The sequence below is a fragment of the Geotrypetes seraphini genome, chromosome 16 (assembly GCF_902459505.1).
Source record: "Geotrypetes seraphini chromosome 16, aGeoSer1.1, whole genome shotgun sequence".
In the NCBI taxonomy this organism is placed as follows: domain Eukaryota; kingdom Metazoa; phylum Chordata; class Amphibia; order Gymnophiona; family Dermophiidae; genus Geotrypetes; species Geotrypetes seraphini.
In genome coordinates this window covers 31,274,389-31,297,425 of record NC_047099.1, presented here as the reverse complement: position 1 = coordinate 31,297,425, position 23,037 = coordinate 31,274,389, and the positions used below count along the sequence as shown (strand labels likewise).

General features: G+C 51.2%; 1 protein-coding gene across 14 annotated transcripts in view; it reads right to left on the bottom strand.

Annotated features, from left to right (window-relative positions):
- Positions 1 to 23,037, bottom strand: part of ZCWPW1 (zinc finger CW-type and PWWP domain containing 1) — a 180,155-nt gene that overhangs the window by 49,985 nt on the left and 107,133 nt on the right. For 12 of the 14 annotated variants that reach the window (XM_033923689.1, XM_033923690.1, XM_033923685.1 and 9 more), the window contains exons 4-5: positions 19,049 to 19,127; positions 14,041 to 14,151 (exon numbers count right to left, since the gene is read on the bottom strand). In XM_033923689.1, the coding sequence (XP_033779580.1) occupies positions 14,041 to 14,151; positions 19,049 to 19,127 (190 nt within the window). The remainder of the gene's footprint in view (positions 1 to 14,040; positions 14,152 to 19,048; positions 19,128 to 23,037) is intronic. The other 2 variants (XM_033923697.1, XM_033923695.1) reach the window with 2 other exon arrangements.

Genomic DNA, 23,037 nt, shown 5'->3' with positions numbered 1-23,037 from the left:
AAGCCAAGAGCCAAGAGATAGCTAGATAGAAAGAGAGCAAGAGGGCCAAGACCCCTCTCCTGATAGCTTGATAGGAAAAGAGACATTGATAGCTCCATAGAAAAAGAGAGATAACTTGATAGAGCAGAGAGCAGGCTTTTATACCTTGGAATCTTATTCTGACTAGAGAAAATATTGTATCTCCCAGTATCTTTCTGTTTAGAACTTGCAAACTGTTTGAGACAATGGTCAATTTAATTGACAAAGGAGGGTGAGAAACCTGCAAGCATGGTGATGGGATTAAGTCTCTGGCTTGATCTGTGCACCATTGTCCTAAGCACCCTCTTAATCAGACATTAACATACATAGCTTTCCATATCTGTGAAGAGATTCCCTTTTGGGTTAGAGTGACTCCTAAATTATCATTGATAATTCCCTTTAAATTATCGTGGGTAGCATGGGTACTAACCTTAGACTCAGAAGTGTATGTGTGACTCGTCTCCTCAGGGTGGTTTCTTACTGCTCTGGGATATAAGTATGTGCCCTCCCCCAACTTACCTAGTTTAAAGCCCTGCGGAGTAGGCGGGCCAGGCGATGTCCGAATACGCTCTTACCTCTCCTGGTTAGGTGGAGTCTGTCAGGTCCCTGTAGTCCCTGGAGTGTCTCACCGTGGTCTAGGAATCCAAATTTATTGTCAAAGATGCGTTTGCATTTCACCAAAACGATGCCAGGATCCCCTGACGCCACTTTTGTGGGAGTCGGGGCAGAAAGCGCTTGAAGACCCTTCCTGGGGTCTGAAGGCACCGCATCCGGGCAAACCTCAGCCCCCCCCTTGCGGGCTGCAGCACACGTGGAACACGGTTGTGCAACTGACAGCCATCCAACACAAATGAGGCATGAATCCATCCCATCCTACCCTGGGAAGGCCATCTATGAAGTTTTCTTGCAAAAACGAAACTGGGAAACATGAAAAATAACATTCAAATCGGAAAAAATTCAAAATGGCCGTCGCGGGTGCCAATTTTGACTAAAAATAGCCCAGGAAAATCACAGGAACCTTCAAAAACAGTGATTTTGGGATTTTAGAGGTGGCGCGGGGTAGGGCATGCAGGGAAACCACCAAAACCCCCCTTTTTAAGACCTCCCCAAAATCGCTGATTCAAGCTGTCAGCTTGTACTCACTATGATCTGTGCTGAATGGAAAACACTACAGACAGACCTGAAAACAGCTTACAGGGAGATCCTTTGCCTCAGAGAACTGGAAATCTGGATTCCAAATCTTCTGACTGCCCCACCGGCCTGACTTCCACAGCTGGAGACCTCCGCCTTCCTTGGACGCACCATGCAGACACCTGGCAGAGAAACGCAGTCTGGCTCTGATCCCAGTCGCACTTCCACAGAATCACTCATCTGCGGTCTACCCCTAGTGGATGAATCTGGGGTGAGCAAGCTCCCAAGGAAACGGTCCCTGAGCCCCAATCTGATGTGCAGGCTGTCCAAGGAGGATACTGCTTAGGAGGGAACCCCCCAGAAGCAGACTTTTCCAACGATCTGTGATCTTCCGCAGTCAAGGATATCCCCACGGGGAACCTCCACAGCACGAGGGCGAAAACCACGAATGAAAAGGAGAAATTAGGTTCTTACCTGCTAATTTACTTTCTTTTAGCTTCTCCAGACCAGTAGAGGTTAACTTTACGAATGGGTATATATCTAATCATGACCAGCAGGTGGAGACTGAAAACAAAACTTTGGGACAGTATATACTATCCTCCCTTCTCTATTTCCCTCAGTCTGCCGAATAGCCAAGCAGAACCAAGAACTGGAAAACAGGAAGAAAACAATACTCCGAACAGGAGTAACAAATAACATACCCAAATGCTGTTGGAAAATGCAGAGGAGAAATACCCGAAGGAAAATGTCCCCACAGCTCGCCAGCTAAGCCAGCCGAGCCACAGCCGCTGTTCTTTAATTCTCCCCGGCCCTAGAAAAATACTAGAACCCGCAGCAAAAAACAAAAACTGCCCGCGAAAACAGCCCCAACAACAACAACAACAACAGACAGGGTGGGGACCTCTACTGGTCTGGAGAAGCTAAAAGAAAGTAAATTAGCAGGTAAGAACCTAATTTCTCCTTCTTTAGCACTCTCCAGACCAGTAGAGGTTAACTTTACGAATGGGACGTACCAAAGCAGTCCCTCTCACGGGCGGGACCCCCGAAGGGCCGATACCAGAACACGCTCACCGAACACCGCGTCCCGACGCGCCTGAACATCTACCCGATAATGTCTAACAAAAGAATACAAGGAGGACCAAACCGCAGCCTTACAAATATCCACCGGAGGCACGAGCGACGACTCAGCCCAAGAAGCCGCCTGACCCCGAGTGGAATGAGCCTTGAGAAACTCCGGAACAGGCTGCTGTTTCAGAAGATAAGCGGAAGCAATCGTCTCCTTGATCCAGCGCGCAATAGTAGCCTTAGAAGCGCCAGCTCCCCGACGAGGACCAGCCAGGAGGACAAAGAGATGATCGGACTTCCGGAATTCCTGGGTCCGCTGCACATCAGAGCGAAGGACCCGACCGACATCCAACTTGCGCAGCTGCCGTTGCTCAGAAGAGCCCTCCCGACCACCCAAGACCGGGAGAACCACCGATTGATTGACATGAAAAGGAGAAACAACCTTCGGCAGAAAGGAAGGAACAGGCCGCAAGACGACCCGCTCCCTAGACAACTCCAAGAAGGGAGCCCTACAAGAGAAAGCCTGCAGCTCAGAAATACTCCTAGCAGAAGTAATGGCCACCAAAAAGACCGCCTTCAAAGTAAGGTCCTTCAAAGAACAGTCGTCCAAGGGCTCGAAAGGCGGGCGCACCAAAACAGAGAGAACCAGATTAAGATCCCAAGAGGGAACCGAGGGCCGTAGGGGAGGCCTAAGCAACTTGGCCGCCCGCAGAAACCGAATCACATCAGGAAGAGCCGATAAACGCTGACCTGACACCAACCCTCGAAAGGTCGACAGGGCCGCAAGATGAACCCGGAGAGAAGACCAAGCCAGGCCTCTATCCAGGCCATCCTGCAAGAACTCTAGAATGTTAGGCAGAGAAGCGCGAAAAGAGGTCACTCCCCGCGCCCGACACCATTCCTCAAAGAGACGCCAAACCCGCACATAAGCCCGAGAGGTAGAAAGCCTCCGGGACCCCAACAGTGTAGCGATCACCTTGTCTGAATATCCCTTCTTGCTAAGGCGACCCCTTTCAAGAGCCACGCCGTAAGACAGAAGAGAGACGGGTCGAACAAGGGAATGGGACCCTGCATCAGAAGGTCGTCCGAGAGAGGCAGAGGAAGAGGAACCGCCACCAGGTGTCTCACCAGATCCGCATACCACGGACGTCGAGGCCAATCCGGAGCCACCAGCACCACCAAACCCGGATGGTGAACAATGCGAAGAAGCACTCTGCCCACCAGCGGCTAAGGAGGGAACACATACAACAGCCCCTCCGTTGGCCACGGCTGGACCAGAGCATCCAGACCCTCGGCCAGCCCTTCCCTGCGACGACTGAAGAAGCGGGGCACTTTGGCGTTGCCACTCGTGGCCATCAGGTCCAACAGGGGCTGCCCCCAATCTTGCACTATCAACCGAAACGCTCCGGCGCCGAGAAACCACTCTCCTGGATCCAGGAAGTGACGACTGAGGAAGTCTGCCTGAACATTTTCTACCCCGGCTATATGAGAAGCCGAGAGGTCCAGAAGATGGGACTCCGCCCAAACCATGAGCCGAGCCGCCTCCTGCGCCACAGGAGTGCTCTTGGTGCCCCCCCTGACGATTGACATAAGCCACCGCCGTGGCATTGTCCGACAGGACTCTGACCGACTTGCCCAGCAAAAGGGAGTGGAAAGCTAACAGCGCCAGCCTGACCGCTCTGGTCTCCAACTCGTTGATCGACCAGGAGGCCTCCTCCGCGGACCAGGTGCCCCGAGCTGAGTGGCCCATAAACTGAGCCCCCCAACCGAGGAGACTCGCATCCGTAAGGAGCACCGTCCACTGCGGGAGATCCAGACCCACCCCCTGAACCAGGTGAGGGGTCCGGAGCCACCAGCGCAGACTGCAGCGCGCCAAGCCTCGCAGGGGAACCGGAACATCCAAATCTTGCCTCCGGGGAGACCACCTCCGGAGCAGAGCATACTGAAGAGGACGCATGTGGGCCCGCGCCCACCTCACCACGTCCAGGGACGCCGCCATTGACCCCAGGACTTGGAGGAAATCTCGCGCCCGAGGACCCCGGGACGCCAAAAGCAGGCGAATCTGAGATTGCAATTTGCTCACCCGGGCCTCTGGAAGGAAGACCTTCCCCAAGGAGATGTCGAACATAACCCCAAGGCACTCCAGACGCTGAGCCGGGACCAACCGACTCTTGGAAAGGTTGACCACCCAGCCCAGCGACCGGAGAAACTCCACCACCCGAGCCGTAACCCGGGAGCTCTCCTGCAACGACTTTGCCCGAATCAACCAGTCGTCCAGGTAGGGGAGAACCAGGATGCCCACCGACCGCAAGGCTGCCGCGACGACCACCATTACCGTGGTGAACGTCCGAGGAGCCGTGGCCAGACCAAAGGGAAGCGCACAGAACTGAAAGTGCCGCCCCAAGATCGCAAAGCGAAGGAAGTGCTGATGAGAGGCCCGAATTGGAACCTGCAAGTAGGCCTCCGTCAGATCGAGAGACATCCAGGATGGGCCGAAAGGTCCCCTCCTTTATGGCCACCACAAAGTAAATGGAGTACCTGCCGGTGCCCCACTCCGTAGGGGACACCGGCACCACTGCCTCGAGATCTAGCAAACGCTGAAGGGTCTGACGAAAAGCCTGCGTCTTCCATGGAGTCTGACATGGAGAAGCGAGGAAAAGGTCCGGCAGAGAGCAGGTAAACTCCAGAGCGTAACCGTCCCGCACCACCTCAAGGACCCACTGATCGGACGCGATCTCGGCCCATTTGGGGAAAAATTTGCGCAGCCGGGCCCCCACCGGAACCAAAGGGGGCGCCGGCAAGGAGTCATTGCGCAGGACGGGAAGCGGGGGAACCGGCGGAGGGATTCCCTGCCCCCCGACGGGCCCCCCGAAAGGGCTGCATGCGCTGGAAGAACCGACCCCGGGAAAAACCCTGAGCCGGGAAAGAAGCAGCCCCACGCCCCGGGCGATACTTGCGAAATTCCCGCAAACGCCCCCGGGCAGCCCCACACCTAGACGCAGGGCGGGCACGGTCCTCAGGCAGACGGGGCACCTTCGAGTCCGTCAGAGTCTGAATCAACTCATCTAATTCCTCTCCAAACAAAAAGACCCCCTAAAGGGAACTTTAGTAAACTTAGCTTTGGACGCAGAATCCGCCGCCCAAGCGCGCAGCCACAAAATACGCCGCGCGGCCATGCCATAGACTTAGCCGAAATCCGCACCAAGTCATAAAGAGCATCTGAGAGGAACGAGGCAGCCATCGCAATCTTCGCTACCTCCTGATCCACAAGAGACCAGTCATCAGACTCCCGATCCAGGACACGCTCAGCCCACCGAAACACGGCGCGAGCGACTAGCTCCCCACAAACAGCCGCCTGGACCCCAAAGGCAGAGACATCAAAATCATACTTAAGAAGAGTCTCTAACGCACGCGCCTCCGAGACCCTAAGAGCAGAACCGTCCATAACAGGCACGGTATGCCGCTTAGGAAGTGCCGAGACCACCGCGTTCCCCATTGGCGAAATTAAGGTAGCCCTACCTCCCTCCGGGACGGGATACCCAAGAGCCAAGGCGCACACCAAACGAAACTGCGCCCATAGGCCACTGCGCCAACACAAAATCCCGCAAATCCTGACGCACAGGAAAAGAGCGGGAACCAGGACAGACCCCCTGAAGCAGAGGGGCCCCCATACGCGGGGTCTCCGGCGGCGCCACTGCAAAAATGCAGCACCAAGGAGACCTGCTACACAGGTCTAAAAGCTCATCCCTCTGAATAAAAAAGCGCACCACGGACGCATCTGCTCTGGAAGACGGGAAACCCGCCGCCCCGCTGCCAACAGGCGTCCCCTCTAGAGGATCCTGGAAGCCCGCCAAAGCAGCCAGGTCCTCAACCAGGCCAACACGCTCCTCCGCCCACCAATTCGCAATCCAAGCCCCCCCCGCGGGCGCTTGGATGAGGGAGGAGGAAGAGGGGACGCCAAACGAAAAGAGGGAGGCAAAGCCATAGGGGGCGCGGAGGGAAACCCCCCCCGAAACCCCCCAGGCGCACGTGGGACCCCCAAAAGTCCGCACAAAGAAAGAAAATAAATTGGGGGCAAAAAACCCCTGGGGGTCCCCAGGGACTCCCTGCCCCAGCAGGGGTCCATGCTGAAACCTGCCCCTGTGTTCGCCATACAGGGGGAAGGTCACCTGAGGTTGCAGACAAAATGGAGGGGCCAGACAAAGAAAATGGCGAAGTTCCCGCCAAAAATGCTCCCTCCATGGCCTGTAGCGGCTGAGAAGACTGAACAGTCCCAGCCGCTAAGACAGGCAAGTCGGCATCAGCTGTCAAAAAATCAGCTGAGAGGGAATCCTTCGGGGAATCCCTCCGTGGGCGGTTGTGGAAGACCGGGCTTCCCCACTGCTCCAAGCCGACTCGCGAGGCACCATCGGCGGGGAGCTCTGGGCGCCTGCAGCCGCTGCCGACGGAGCTCCACCACCTCACCGACCCAAACCGCCGAGTTCAGGCCGGCCGCGAGTGCCTCGCGGCTGGACTAAAATTGTGGCCTACTCCCCCGGAGAAGGGCACAATTGCTCCAGACGCGACCTAGCTATAAAAAAGTGCTGGTTACATGAAAAAATACAGTAAGGAGAAATTAGGTTCTTACCTGCTAATTTACTTTCTTTTAGCTTCTCCAGACCAGTAGAGGTTAACTTTACGATTGGGTATATATCTAATCATGACCAGCAGGTGGAGACTGAAAACAAAACTTTGGGACAGTATATCCTAGCCCCTCCTCTCTATTTCCCTCAGTCTGCCGAATAGCCAAGCAGAACCAAGAACTGGAAAACAACAGAGAGAAAAAACAATACTCCGAAAGGAGTAACAAATAACATACCCAAAAATGCTGTTGGAAAATGCAGAGGAGAAATTCCCGAAGGAATAAGGTCCCCACAGCTCGCCAGCTAAGCCAGCCGAGCCACAGCCGCTGTTCTTCAATTCTCCCCGGCCCTAGAAAAATACTAGAACCCGCAGCAAAAACCAAAAACTGCCCGCGCAACAGCCCCAACAACAACAACAACAGACAGGGTGGGGACCTCTACTGGTCTGGAGAAGCTAAAAGAAAGTAAATTAGCAGGTAAGAACCTAATTTCTCCTTCTTTAGCACTCTCCAGACCAGTAGAGGTTAACTTTACGATTGGGACGTACCAAAGCAGTCCCTCTCACGGGCGGGACCCCCGAAGGGCCGATACCAGAACACGCTCACCGAACACCGCGTCCCGACGCGCCTGAACATCTACCCGATAATGCCGAACAAATGAATGCAAGGAGGACCAAACCGCAGCCTTACAAATATCCACCGGAGGCACGAGCGACGACTCAGCCCAAGAAGCCGCCTGACCCCTAGTGGAATGAGCCTTGAGAAACTCCGGAACCGGCTTCTGACTCAGAAGATAAGCGGAAGCAATCATCTCCTTGATCCAACGCGCAATAGTAGCCTTAGAAGCGCCAGCCCCCCGACGAGGACCCGCCAGAAGCACAAAGAGATGATCGGAGCTCCGAAAATCCCGGGTCCGCTGCACATAAGCATGGAGGACCCGACCGACATCCAACTTGCGCAGCTGTCGTTGCTCAGAAGAACCCTCCCGACTACCCAAGACCGGGAGGACCACCGATTGATTGACATGAAAAGGAGAAACTACCTTCGGCAGAAAGGAAGGAACAGGCCGCAAAACAACCCGCTCCTTCGAAAACTCCAGGAAGGGAGCCCTACAAGAGAAAGCCTGTAGCTCAGACACCCGTCTAGCGGAAGTAATGGCCACCAAAAAGACCGACTTCAGCGTAAGGTCCTTCAACGAACAGCCATCCAACGGCTCGAAAGGAGGGCGCACTAGAACAGAAAGAACCAGATTGAGATCCCAAGAGGGAATCGAGGGCCTTATGGGAGGCCTGATCAACTTGGCCGCCCTAAGAAAGCGAATCACATCAGGAATGGCTGACAACCGCTGACCTGTCACCAGCCCCCGAAAAGCCGACAGGGCCGCCAGATGAACCCGAAGAGAAGACCAGGCCAGGCCCCTATCCAGGCCATCCTGCAAAAACTCTAGAATGTTAGGCAGAGAAGCGCGAAAGGAGACCACTCCCCGCGCTCGGCACCATTCCTCAAAAAGACGCCAAACCCGTACATAAGCCCGAGAGGTAGAAAGCCTCCGGGACCCCAAAAGTGTAGAGATCACCTTGTCGGAATATCCCTTCTTACTCAGGCGGCCCCTTTCAAGAGCCAAGCCGTAAGACAAAAGGGAGACGGGTCGAACATGGGAATGGGACCCTGCGTCAGAAGATCGCACTCGAGAGGCAGAGGAAGAGGATCCGCCACCAGATGCCTCACCAGATCCGCATACCACGGACGACGAGGCCAATCCGGAGCCACCAAGACCACCAGCCCCGGATGGCGAACAATGCGAAGCAGTACTCTGCCCACTAATGGCCAAGGAGGGAACACATACAACAGCCCCTCCGTTGGCCACGGTTGGACCAGAGCATCCAGACCCTCGGCCAGACCGTCCCTGCGACGACTGAAGAAGCGGGGTACTTTGGCGTTGCCACTTGTAGCCATCAGATCCATCAGGGGCTGCCCCCAAGCACGCACTAGCAACTGAAACGCCTCGGCGCCGAGACACCACTCTCCCGGATCCAAGAAGTGACGACTGAGGAAGTCCGCCTGAACGTTTTCTACCCCGGCAATGTGAGAGGCCGAGAGGTCCAGAAGATGCGACTCCGCCCAAACCATGAGCCGAGCCGCCTCCTGCGCCACCAGAGTGCTCTTGGTGCCCCCCTGACGATTGACATAAGCCACCGCCGTGGCATTGTCTGACAGGACTCTGACCGACTTGCCCAACAAAAGGGAGTGGAAAGCCAACAGCGCCAGCCGGACCGCCCTGGTCTCCAACACGTTGATCGACCAGGAGGCCTCCTCCGTGGACCAGGTTCCCTGAGCTGAGTGACCCAGACACTGGGCCCCCCAACCCAGGAGACTCGCATCCGTAAGGAGCACCGTCCACTGCGGAAGATCCAGACCCACCCCCTGAACTAGGTGAGGGGTCCGGAGCCACCAACGCAGACTGCAGCGCGCCAAGCCTCGCAGGGGAACCGGAACATCCATCCCGTGCCTCTGGGGAGACCACCTCCGGAGCAGAGCATACTGGAGAGGACGCATGTGGGCCCGCGCCCACCTCACCACGTCCAGGGACGCCGCCATCGACCCCAGGACCTGGAGGAAATCTCGCGCCCGAGGACACCGGGACGCCAAAAGCAGGCGAATCTGAGACTGCAATTTGCTCACCCGGGCCTCTGGGAGGAAGACCTTCCCCAAGGAGGTGTCGAACAGCACCCCGAGGTACTCCAGACGCTGAGCCGGAACCAACCGACTCTTGGAAAGGTTGACCACCCAGCCCAGCGACCGGAGAAACTCCACCACCCGAGCCGTAACCCGGGAGCTTTCCTGCAACGACTTGGCCCGAATTAACCAGTCGTCCAGGTAGGGGTGTACCAGGATGCCCTCCGACCGCAAGGCTGCCGCGACGACCACCATCACCTTGGTGAACGTCCGGGGAGCCGTGGCCAGCCCAAAGGGAAGCGCACAGAACTGATAGTGCCGACCCAAGATCGCAAAGCGCAGGAAACGCTGATGAGAGGCCTGAATAGGAACATGCAAGTAGGCCTCCGTCAGATCGAGAGAAGTGAGAAACTCCCCCGGCTGAACCGCCAGAATGACCGACCGCAGCGTTTCCATACGGAAAGAGGGAACCTTGAGAGCCCTGTTGACCCCTTTTAAATCGAGGATGGGCCGAAAAGTCCCCTCCTTCTTGGGCACCACAAAGTAAATGGAGTACCTGCCCGTGCCCCACTCCGGGGGGGGCACTGGAACTACTGCCCTGAGATCTAGCAAGCGCTGAAGGGTCTGGCGAAAAGCCTGCGTCTTCCCCGGAGTCTGACACGGAGAAGCGAGGAAAAAATCCGGCAGAGAGCGGGCGAACTCCAGGGCATAACCGTCCCGCACCACCTCCAGGACCCACTGATCGGACGTGATCTCGGCCCATCTGGGAAAAAAGTCGCGCAGCCGGGCCCCCACCGGAACCAAGGGGGGCGCCGGCAAGGCGTCATTGTGCAGGACGGGAAGCGGGGGAACCGGCGGAGGGGTTCCCTGCCCCCCGACGGGCCCCCCGAAAGGGCTGCATGCGCTGGAAGAACCGACCCCGGGAAAACCCCGGAGACTGGAAAGAAGCAGCCCCACGCCCAGGGCGATACTTGCGAAATTCCCGCAAATGCCCCCGGGCCGCACCACCCCGAGACGCCGGGCGGGCACGGTCCTCCGGCAAACGGGGAACTTTCGAGTCCGACAGAGTCTGAATCAACTTATCCAAGTCCTCTCCAAATAAAAACGACCCCCGAAAGGGAAATTTAGTAAGCTTAGCTTTGGACGCAGCATCCGCCGCCCAAGCGCGCAGCCACAACACACGCCTTGCGGCCACGCCAAAAGCCATGGACTTAGCCGAGATCCGCACCAAGTCATACAGAGCATCCGAGAGGAATGAGGCAGCCATCTCAATCTTCGCTACCTCCTGATCCACCAGAGACCAGTCGTCAGACTCTCGATCCAAGACCCGCTCCGCCCACCGAAACACGGCGCGAGCGACCAGTCCCCCACAAATAGCCGCCTGGACCCCAAAGGCAGAGACTTGAAAATTTTGCTTAAGGATGGTCTCCAATTTGCGCTCCTCAGAGTCCCGCAAGGCAGAACCGCCCTCAACAGGCACGGTATGCCGCTTGGAAATAGCCGAGACCACCGCATCCACGACTGGCGAAGCTAACGTAGCCCGATCCCCTTCAGGAATGGGATACAGGCGAGCCATGCTGCGCGCCAGCCGAAACGGCGTCTCCGGCGTTTTCCACTGCTCAAGAATAATATCCCGAATATCCTGATGCATAGGAAAAGAGCGGGAAACGGAACGGATCCCTCGTAACAGAGGGTCCCCCACACGCGGAGTCTCCGGCGGCGCGTCCTCAAAACGCAAAGCCGAAGAAACCTGTTGAATAAGGTCAGGCAGCTCATCTCTCTGAAAAAGGCGCACCACGGACGCCTCGTCACTGGAGAACGGGAAACCCGACAACCCGCCGCCAGCTTCCGTCCCCTCCAGAGGGTCCTGGAATTCCTCAGAAGGGTCCAGGTCCTCCTCCAGACCGACACGTTCCTCCGACCACAAATCCTCGTCCCACGACACCCGCGGACGCTTGGACAAGAGAGGCGGCGGAGGGGACGTCACGTCAGACGAGAGAGGCAAAGCCGCAGGGAGCGCGGAGGAAACCCCACCCCCCGAGACCCCCTGGGCGCAACCGGGACCCCCAGCCGCCTGAAAATAGGCTTTGCATAATGAAAAGAAAAAATCAGGGGAAAAACCCCCCGAGGGTCCCAAGGGACTCCCTGCCACAGCAGGGGACCCAGCAGAAACCTGCCCCTGCTTAGCCAAAACAGGGGGAAGGTCACCTGAGGTGGAAGACAAAATGGAGGGGCCAGACAGAGAAGATGGCGTCTTTCCCGCCAAAACAGCTCCCTCCATAGCCTGCAGCGGCTGAGAGACCTGAATAGTCTCAGCCGCTAAAACAGGCAAGCCGGCATCAGCTGTCAAAATATCAGCTGAGAGGGAATCCTCTAAAACCCGACCGTCGGCGGCTCGGGGAATCCCTCCGTGGGCGGACGGAGAAGACCGGGCTTCTCCACCGTTCCCTGCCGACTCGCGAGGCACCATCGGCGGGGAGCTCTGGGCGCCTGCAGCCGCTGCCGACGGAGCTCCTCCACCGCACCGGCCTGAACACCGCTTGCACAGGCCGGCCGCGAGTGCCTCGCGTCTGGAGCACAATGAGCACTTTTTCCCTTTAGAAGTGCTCATTGCTCCATACGCGACCTAGCTGTAAAAAAGTGCCGGTTAGTTGAAAAAATACAGTAAAATACAGTTTTCTTAAAGGGATACAACCCTCCAGACCAGCACTACCTCAGGATTTTTTTTTTTTTTTTTACAGAACAGACTCCACAGGCTCTCGAAGCAATATGCCTTGCTTGATTTAGGGGGCAAGGCTTACTGCTGAGGCTCCTCTAAAAAAATATGGGGAGGTGGAGGAAGTGGGGGGAGGGACCCCGCTCGTGACCCGCCGGGTTTGACACCCCCGAGGTCGGACGAACCCCCAAACAGAGTCCGTCCAAGCTCCGTCCGGCTAAAAACAGGGACAATAAACCTCTAAACAAATTCCAACAGCCCTACCAAGGGAGATGGGTACAGATCACTCAACACCTGCTGGAGACTGAAAGAAGACTGAGGGAAATAGAGAGGAGGGGCTAGGATATACTGTCCCAAAGTTTTGTTTTCAGTCTCCACCTGCTGGTCATGATTAGATATATACCCAATCGTAAAGTTAACCTCTACTGGTCTGGAGAGTGCTAAAGAACAACCCTTCAGACCAGCACTACCTCAGGATTTTTTTTTTTTTTTTTTTACAGAACAGACTCCACAGGCTCTCGAAGCAATATGCCTTGCTTGACTTAGGGGGCAAGGCTTACTGCTGAGGCTCCTCTAAAAAAATGTGGGGAGGTGGAGGAAGTGGGGGGAGGGACCCCGCTCGTGACCCGCCGGGTTTGACACCCCCGAGGTCGGACGGACCCCCAAACAGGGCCCGACCAAGCTCCGTCCGGCCAAAAACAGGGACAATAAACCCCTAAACAAATTCCAACAGCCCTACCAAGAGAGATGGGTACAGATCACTCAACACCTGCTGGAGACTGAAAGAAGACTGAGGGAAATAGAGAAGGGAGGATAGTATATACTGTCCCAAAGTTTTGTTTTCAGTCTCCACCTGCTGGTCATGATTAGATATATACCCATTCGTAAAGTTAACCTCTACTGGTCTGGAGAGTGCTAAAGAAATACTGAAATATCATGGAAATAAAACACAAGCAGAAAAATGAAGCTCCTACAGCCTGGCCTGGAGGAAGAAGAACTGGTGAGCAGAGGAGCATGCTCAGTGATAAGGTATAAGGGGGAGGGGGTAAAAGCCTCTGAGGTTTTGAGGCTTCCTACAGATCCTAGCGGGTAGACGGAAATAACCCACTGGTCCTGGAATAAAGTGGGATTGTACAATATTATGGAAAAAACTGGTTGAAAAAATATATGGGAGCATAGAAATATATAAAATTTGAGCAGCTAAAGTCATTCCAATACTTTCAAGTCCTCCCCACCACAAGTTTCTTTGACAACCAGGTAGAAAATATAATTTGATCTGTTTGATAATACGAGATATGTTTGAGTCAATGGTCTCTTTTATAGTGGGTTTAAAAGTGAGACCTAAATATTTTAAACCATCTTTACACCAACATAAAGTTAAGGACAAAAAAATCAGCTTGAACACAAAAATCTTTAAGTGGTAATATTTCTGACCAGATAAATTCCCAAATTGTTCAATTAATTGAAAAAAAAGTGCAGCATCTTCTGAAGAAGTGAAATACAATAATATGTCATCTGCATAAGCTGCAAGTTTTACATTTTGCCCTGCTATGTCAAAACCTTTGTATGGCTGTGTCTCAAGGACTGAGTGGAGAAGTATTGGCCTAGAATATGACCAGATTCACTTATGGAGGGAGAGGCAAGAAGTATCAGGCAATAAAACAAACATACAAAAAAAATGTTATAACAAATTAAACCCTTTAAATCATGATTCTGAAAGATGCTAATAATTAATTTTATGGCCTAAACATAATTTTGTTTTGGCTAATGGCATGGTCCCTTTAAACATTCCCAGAACTCTGCAACAGCTCACTCAAACACTCATCTGCTTCCTCTTGATTGGTGATCTGGGTATATCCTGGAACAATTTTCTTTGGCTGTCTTTTCCGGCTATGCTTATGCTCCTTTTTGCTTTCTTCTTCTACTAAATAAAAAAAGACAGAAAAACAACATTATGTCAACACCCTTTTCCTTTAAAAACACATTGTTGAAGGGTCACATACAGGCTCTTCAGTCTGTTTTTTCCCTTTTTTTTTGTTTTTCATTCCCCCAACAGTACTGGTGAAAATTCCTGGCAGCAGAACCAGATCTTTTTTGTCACTGAAGTCTGCTTCTGCACTTCCTGATTACAGAGATCTCTCCCTGGCTCTTATTAAGGCCTCCAAGGCCAGAAAGTATGAAAAACTCCAGCCAGGACTGGGAGCTGCTTATACTTTTTGGCAAATGGTATTAGATCAGGTTGCTTGCCAAACCTGTCCAGGGAACTCCACAGCAAATCAGGCATGAAATAAATGATACCCAATCTATGTGAATTTACCTGGAGACTGCACCTTAAAAAAGATATAAACAAGAAGTTGACTACTTAGTCAGCAGTCTTTATCATAAAGTTAATGGGGACAGACTTAAAGCTCGATATGTATACTTTTGAAGAAACTTATTTTCAATGGGGAACAGAAGGAAAAGCACAGTTACTTACCATAACAGTTGTTATCCAGGGACAGCAGGCAGATATTCTCAACAGTGGGTGACGTCACCGACGGAGCCCCACAGCGGACAGCCTCGAAAGCAGACTTGCTTGAAGATCTTTGAAAGAGCTTCCGAGTGCTGCACTGCGCATGCGCGAGTGCCTTCCCATCCGAGTTAGGGCGCGCGTCTCCAGTGAGGAACTCAGTTCAGATACCTAGCTAAGAAGCCAACCAGGGGAGGAGGGTGGGTTGTGAGAATATCTGCCTGCTGTCCCTAGATAACAACTGTTACGGTAAGTAACTGTGCTTTATCCCAGGACAAGCAGGTAGTGACTGACCTCCAAGCTAAGCATAATGGGATGGAGGGAAAGGTGGCAAGTTAAGAAAAAAGATTTTGCAAAACAGATTGGCCAAAATGGCCATCCCTTCTGGAGAAAGTATCCAGACAGTAATGAGAGGTGAATGTATGAACCGAGGACCAAGTGGCAGCCTTGCAGATTTCCTCAATAGGAGTTGATCTGAGGAAAGCTACAGACGCCGCCATTGCTCTAACTCTGTGGCCTGTGACCCGACCCTGCAGAGGGAGACCCGCCTGAGCATAGCAGAAAGAGATGCAAGCAGATGGAGATGGTTTGCTTTGAGACAGGATGCCCCAACTTATTTGGATCGAAGGAGATGAAAAGTTGAGGGGCTGTTCTGTAAGGTTGAGTGTGTTGCAAGTAGAAAGCCAAGGCACGTTTGCAGTCCAAAGTATGGAGACTACTTTTCCAGGATGAGAATGAGGCTTTGGAAAAAATACTGGAAGAACAATAGCTTGATTGATGTGAAATTCTGACACAATTTTAGGCAAGAATTTGGGATGAGCATGGAGTACCACTTTGTCATGGTGGAAAACTGTGAAAGGTGGATCCGCAACCAAAGCTTGCAACTCACTAACTCTTTGAGCAGACGTGAGGGCAATTAGGAAAACTACTTTCCAAGTAAGGTACTTGAGATGAGCCTTATCAATTGGTTCAAATGGAGGCTTCATCAACTGAGCCAGTACAACATTGAGATCCCAGACCACTAGAGGTGGTTTGAGCGGTAGATGAACATTAAAAAGTCCTTTCATAAAGCGGGAAACTACAGGGTGTGCAGACAGAGGTTTCCCATCAAGAGGTTGATGAAAAGCAGCAATCTCACTAAGATGGACTCGGATAGATGTAGACAGGAGTCCAGACTGTGATAAGTGAAGTAAATAATCCAAAACAGAAGCCAAGGAGGTAGACATTGGCTCCATATGGCGAGTGGAATACCAAGCAGAAAATCTAGTCCATTTCTGGCCGTAACACTGCCTAGTGGAAGGCTTTATGGAAGCTACCAAAATGTTCTGTACAGATTGAGAAAACTGTAGAGAGTCAGTTAGGTTGAAAGGTATCAAGCTGTTAAGTGTAGAGACTGCAGGTTGGGATGTAGCAAGGACCCTTGACTCTGAGCAAGCAGAGAGGGAAAAACTGGTAGAAGCAGAGGTTCCCTGGTGCTGAGTTGAAGAAGAAGGGAGTACCACGGTTGTCTGGGCCTCCGAGGAGCTATCAGAATCATGGAGGCATGTTCTGTCTTCAGTTTGAGAAGAGTCTTGAGAATCAGAGGGAATGGAGGGAAGGCATAGAGAAACTGACCCGAGAGTATATTCGGGAGCAGAATTGAGGCAGCTTATTGTTGAGGGGAGAGGCAAACAGGTCTATTTGAGGAGTCCCCCAATGAGCAAACACCTGACGTAGAGGAGAGGAATTGAGTGTCCATTCGTGTGGTTGCAGAAAATGACTCAATTTGTCCGCCAGATAAGTTGTGCTGACCTTGAATATATGCAGCTCTGAGAAAGAATGTTCTGATGGATTGCCCAATCCCAGAGCTTCTTGACAAAGGGAGTGAAATCCCGTCCCTCCCTGTTTGTTGACATAGCACATGGCAGCTTGGTTGTCCATCCAGACAAGGACTACGTTCTCATCTCCTGTAAACTACTCTGAACTGTTTTCTGATATTCTGTAACTTCGCTGTATATGTACAGTCTCTTCCCCTGTAAACCGCTCTGAACTGTTTTGTGGTATTGCGGTATACAAAAATAAAGTTGTTATTATTATTACGTTGTCGTGAAGAAGGTGTTGAAAAGCTTTGAGAGCACTGAAAATCACTCTGAGTTCCAACAGATTGATGTGACAAAGACGGTCCACAGGAGTCCAATGACCTTGAGTACGGAGTCCCTCGAGATGGGCTCCCCATGCATAGGTTGACGAGTCTGTTGTGAGAACCTTATGATGAGGGAGATTGTGGAACAGTAAACCTCTGGAAAGATTGGAAGAGAGCATCCACCAGTGGAGAGACTGCATCAACAAAGGAGTTACTGTAATTTGTTGAGAAAGCGGGTCGGTAGCTTGTTGCCACTGAGATGCCAGGGTCCACTGAGGTATGCGAAGGTGAAGAACATAAGAAGCGCCATCTCCGGAACAGACCCTAGGTCCATCAAGTCCGGCAATCCGCACACTCGGTGGTCCCGCCAGGTGTACCCTGGCATAGTTTTAGTCCCCATATCGTTCTAAGCTTCTCGTAAAAAGAAATGCATCTAGCTTACCCTTACCCATGTCACTTCATGCCACTCATAAGGAGATGCACATCCTAGAAATCCTAGAACGGTGGATTCCGCAATTACCTCTTCTCAGAGAGCATTCCAGGTGACCACCACTCGTTGCGTGAAGAAGAACTTCCTGATATTTGTCCTGAACTTGTTCCCCCTTAGCTTCAGCCCATGTCCTCTTGTCCGTGCCACATTGGACATTGTAAATAACGTTTTTTCCTGCTCTATTTTGTCGATTCCTTTCAGTATTTTGAAAGTCTCGATCATATCCCCTCGCAGTCTCCTTTTCTCAAGGGAGAACAACCCAGTCTCTTAAGTCTTTCCTTGTAATCCAGGTTCTCCATACCTTGTTGCTCTCTGTACCCTCTCTAGCAGTTTTATATCCTTCTTTAGGTATGGAGACCAAAGCTGGATGCAGAGAACTGTAGAAGCCATGTGACCGAGCAGAACCATCATTTGTCTTGCTGAAATTGATGTGAGATGAGACACTTGATGGCAAAGGCGAATGAGGGTATCCCGACGTGGTGGAGGTAAAAATGCTCTGAGCTGGACAGTGTCTAGAGTGGCCCCAATGAATTGGAGAGACTGAGATGGGGTCAGCTGGGATTTTGGAAAGTTGACTTCGAACCCCAAACTTTGGAGGAACAGAATAGTCTGTTGGGTCACTGCAATAACCCCTTGCTGAGAGGGGGCCTTTATAAGCCAGTTGTCCAGGTATGAAAAAACTTGAAGACCCTGGGCACGGAGGGCTGCAGCCGCCACCACCACCAGACATTTCATGAAGACTCTTGGGGATGAGGCAAGTCCGAAAGGAAGAACTCTGTATTGTAGATGAAGATTCCCCACCTTGAATCAAAGATATCTGCAAGAGGCTGGATGAATCGGGATATGAGTGTAAGCCTCTTTGAGATCCAGAGAGCATAGCCAATCTCCCTGATCCATCAGGGAATATAATGTTGGTAAAGATAGCATCCGAAACTTCTCTTTGACTAGAAATTTGTTGAGAGCTCTGAAGTCCAGAATGGGTCGCAAATCCCCCGTCTTCTTTGGAACTAGAAAATAACGGGAATAAAAGCCCATGTCCTGTTGGTTTAGAGGGACTTTCTTCACATCTCGAAGGCGAAGAAGAGCTTGAGCTTCCTGAAGAAGAAGGGGAAGTTGCGACAAATTGGAAGGCAATCTCTTGGAGGGCGATCTGGAGGCACTTGAAGAAAGTGAAGTGAGTATCCCTCTCGAAGAATGTTGAGAACCCAGAGATCTGAGGTGATCATCTCCCACTGGTGATAAAAATGGTGAAGACAACCTCTGATGGGCAGAAGAGAATTTGGATGCAGGGAGGTTGGCATGCTCAGACTGGGGATATCAAAAAGACTGAGCTGGTTTAGTCACAGCAGGAGTCTGTACTTTCTGCTATCGCTGCTGTTGTGGAGGCCTAGAGAAAGCTGGCGTTGTTTTGGGGGGATAACAACGTGGTGGTTACTTGTATGGCTGAGCAGGAGGAGTCTTAGGCTTCGGCCGAATAGGAGTTAGGAGAGAAGTCTTGCAGGAGGATGATCACTGATGAAGTCTAGATGCAAGTCCAAAAGAAGAGAGCCTTCTAAAGGGGAAGAATGTTAAAAAAAAGAAGCATGCACATAATATCAACACTTGTGCTATTTTATTCCATGCAGCTGGCATTTGGTATTTTGATAATAGAGAAAGCACAAATGGGCTGGGTAGCATATGGCCTGGTTCCAAGAACTCACCAAGGCACTCTTCTAATGACTTCTGTAGAACAGACTGGAAGAGCTCCTGATACTGGGAGTCAGTGATGTAACACTTTTCCTGTAAAGGAAACAGATGCACTGGTGAGTGACACACAACCTAGCAAAAAACAGCTGTGTTGGGGTATCAACAAAGACTCAAACACATTCCTTCTTATACAGTCATCCATTCTGTAAAACACAGGACCTCTTAAAGCTGAATACTTGCTGCATATGGCGGAACTAATTAAAATTATTACAACAACAAAAATATTTACCCTCTAGCCATTAGGTATTTTACATTAACATACATTTTAATAAACCTCTGTTCCATGCTGAGCTACTATGTTTCCAGTTACAGATATTTTTTTCCTGATCAAAGATAAAGAGGGTACAGTAGAATATCAGTTATCCGGCATCCATAGGGATTGGTGGATGCCAGTTAATTGTTTTTCTGGTTGATTGAGCGTGCTGTGCTAGAAATCTTGTCTAACACAGATCTCAATTTCCCTCCTCCCTCCCGCTCCGAAGTACCAGTGCGGCAGCGGTCCTGAGCCGCAAAGACCCCCCTCCCTCCCTCAAGCCCTGAAGCAGCAGAAGCAGATGGTGGTCCTGAGCCATGAGCTCCCTTGCTCCTTCCCTCCCTCAAGTCCTGAAGCAGCAACCAGTCAGCAGGAAGTAGCACTCAAAACAGGCTGCTCGCAGTCAGCCCTTGCAGGGTTTTTCCTTTGATGCCCTAAAGTGACACATCAGAGGAAAGGCCTTGCCGTGGATGGCTGCAAGCAGCCTATTTTCAGTGCTGCCTCCTGCTGACCATCTGCTGCTTCAGGTAAGGAAGGGAGGGAGGGAGCAAGGGGGCTCGTGGCTCAGGACCGCCGCCTGCTTCTGATGCTTTGGAGCTTGAGGAAGGAAGGGAGGGGGGCTTTGCAGCTCAAGACCGCTGCTGCACTGGTGCTTCAGGGCTATATCTTTCTTGAGATAAGGAGATCAGAATTGAATGCAATACTCCAGGTGAGGTTGCCCCATGGAGCGATACAGGGGCATTATAACATTCTTAGTCTTGTTAACCATCCCTTTTTTAATAATTTCTAGCATCCTGTTTGCTTTTTTGACCACCACCACACATTGGGCTGAAATTGGATACCCCTTCTCTAGTGAGATCTCATTTAGAATATTGTATACAATTCTGGAGACAACATCTTCATAAAGATACAAGTAAACAGGATGGAGTTGATCCAGAGGAAGGCTACTAAATGGTTGTTGATCTTCATCATAAGTCCTACAGGGAGAGACTCAAAGATCTCAATATGTATACGTTGGATAAAAGTCAGGAGAGGGGCGATATGATAGAGATGTTTAAATCCAAAAAATACCAAAAAATATAAATATTACTTGCCAGAGATGGTCTACAAACTCCCGATAAATATTTCATCAACAGGTGGAGAAAAAGCCTCAAAATTCATATATCAGCAGCCAACAATCAAAACTGATAAACGTTCAAATCTGCTTCATTTATTATCATAGGCAAAAAACTCCACCACCACTGAAATATATTTATCAAAGGGTGAAAAAAACCATCCCTGTGCACAGGAAAAGAAAAATCAAAAAGTTTCACTTAGCTTAGGATTCATGATCCCCACACGCCATAGATGAAAAACGTCTGGTCAGACAAGGTGACAAAGGCGTTCATCATTTTTGATTGTTGGCTGCTGATATATGAATTTTGAGGCTTTTTCTCCACCTGTTGATGAAATGTTTATCGGGAGTGTGTAGCCCATCTCTGGCGAGTAATATTTATATTTTTTGGTATTTTTTGGATATGTGTTATTACTCTGACTTTTTTCTTAAAAGATATTTAAATACCTATATGGCATAAATATGTATGAGACGAGTCTCTTTTAATTGAAAGAAAACGCCAGAGTGAAAGGGCATGGGATGAAGTTAAAAGGTAATAGGCTCAAGGTAATCTAAAGAAATACTTTTTTTACAGAAAGCGTGGAACAGTCTCCTAGTAGAGGTGGTGAAGACAAAGACTATGTGGAACAGGCACTTGGAATCTCTTAGGGAGAGGGGGAGATAGTAGATAGCAGAATGCTCATCCACTAAAGGAACCAAAAAAATGCCTCATGACAATCACACAAAGTATCAATTCAACAAAGTAGGGAAGAAAGCACAGTTACTTACCGTAACAGTTGTTATCCAGGGACAGCAGGCAGATATTCTCACACAAGGGTGACGTCACCAACTGAGCCCCGCAGCAGACAGCTTCGAAAGCAGACTTGCTTGAAGATCTTTCTAAGAGCTTCCAAGCGCTGCACCACGCATGCATGCGTGCCTTCCCGCCCGAACTAGGGGGCACGTCTCCTGTGAGGATCCTCAGTTAAGATACCTAGCTAAGAAGCCAACCAGGGGAGGTGGGTGGGTAGTGAGAATATCTGCCTGCTGTCCCTGGATAACAACTGTTACGGTAAGTAACTGTGCTTTATCCCAGGACAAGCAGGCAGCATATTCTCACACATGGGTGACCTCCAAGCTAAGCAAAAAGGGATGGAGGGAGAGTTGGCAATTTAAGAAAAAAGATTTTGCAAAACAGATTGGCCAAAATGGCCATCCCTCCTGGATAAAGTATCCAGACAGTAATGAGAGGTGAAAGTATGAATCGAGGACCAAGTGGCAGCCTTGCAGATTTCCTCAATAGGAGTTGATCTGAGGAAAGCTACAGACGCCGCCATAGCTCATCCCTCCCTGCTTGTTGACATAATACATGGCCACCTGGTTGTCCGTCTTAACAAGAACTACTGTGTCATGAAGAAGGTATTGAAAAGCTTTGAGAGCATTGAAAATCGCTCTGAGTTCCAACAGATTGATGTGACACTGACGGTCTGTTGCAGTCCACAGCCCTTGAGTACGGAGACCATCTACATGGGCTCCCCATGCGTAAGTGGACGAATCGGTTGTGAGAACTTTCTGATGAGAAAGATTGTAGAACAGCAAACCTCTGGAAAGATTGGAAGAGAGCATCCACCAGCAGAGAGATTTCTTCAACAAAGGAGTTACTATAATTTGTTGAGAAGGCGGGTCCGTGGCTTGTTGCCATTGAGCTGCCAGGGTCCACTGAGGAATGCAAAGGTGAAGTCTGGCAAAAGGAGTCACATGAACCATAGAACCAACATTTGTCTTGCAGAAATCGAGGGACGGCAAGACACCTGATGACAAAGGCGAAGGAGGGATCTCGACGTGTCGGAGATGAAAACGCTCTCAGCTGGACAGTGTCTAGAGTAGCCCCGATGAACTGAATAGACTGAGACGGGGTCAACTGGGATTTGGGAAAGTTGATTTCGAACCCTAGATTCTGGAGGAATACAATAATCCGTTGGGTCGCTGCAATAACCTCTGGAGAAGAGGGAGCCTTGATAAGCCAGTCGTCCAGGTACAGAAAAACCTGAAGACCTTGAGAACGAAGAGCAGGAACCACGACCACCAGACATTTCATAAAACCTCTGGGAGAGGAGGCGAGTCCGAAAGGAAGAACCCTGTACTGCAGATGAAGATTCCCCACCTTGAATCGAAGGTATTGACGAGAGGCCGGATGAATGGGGATATGAGTGTAAGCCTCTGAAATCAGCGAGCACATCCAATCTCCCTGATCCATTAGGGAGTACAAGGTCGGCAATGAGAGCATGCAAAATTTCTCTTTGACCAGAAATTTGTTGAGGGCTCGGAGATCCAGAATGGGTCGCAAGTCCCCCGTCTTCTTTGGAACCAGAAAGTAACGGGAATAGAAACCCAGGTTCCGTTGGGAAAGAGGAATCTCCTCGACCGCTTGAAGGCAAAGAAGAGCCCAAGCTTCCTGAAGTAGAAGGGGGCGTTGTGAGGATCTGGGAAGACACTCTCTTGGAGGGTGATCTGGAGGAACCTGAAGCAGGCGTAGAGAGTATCCCTCTCGGATAATGGTCAGAACCCAGAGATCCGAAGTGATGTTTTCCCACTGG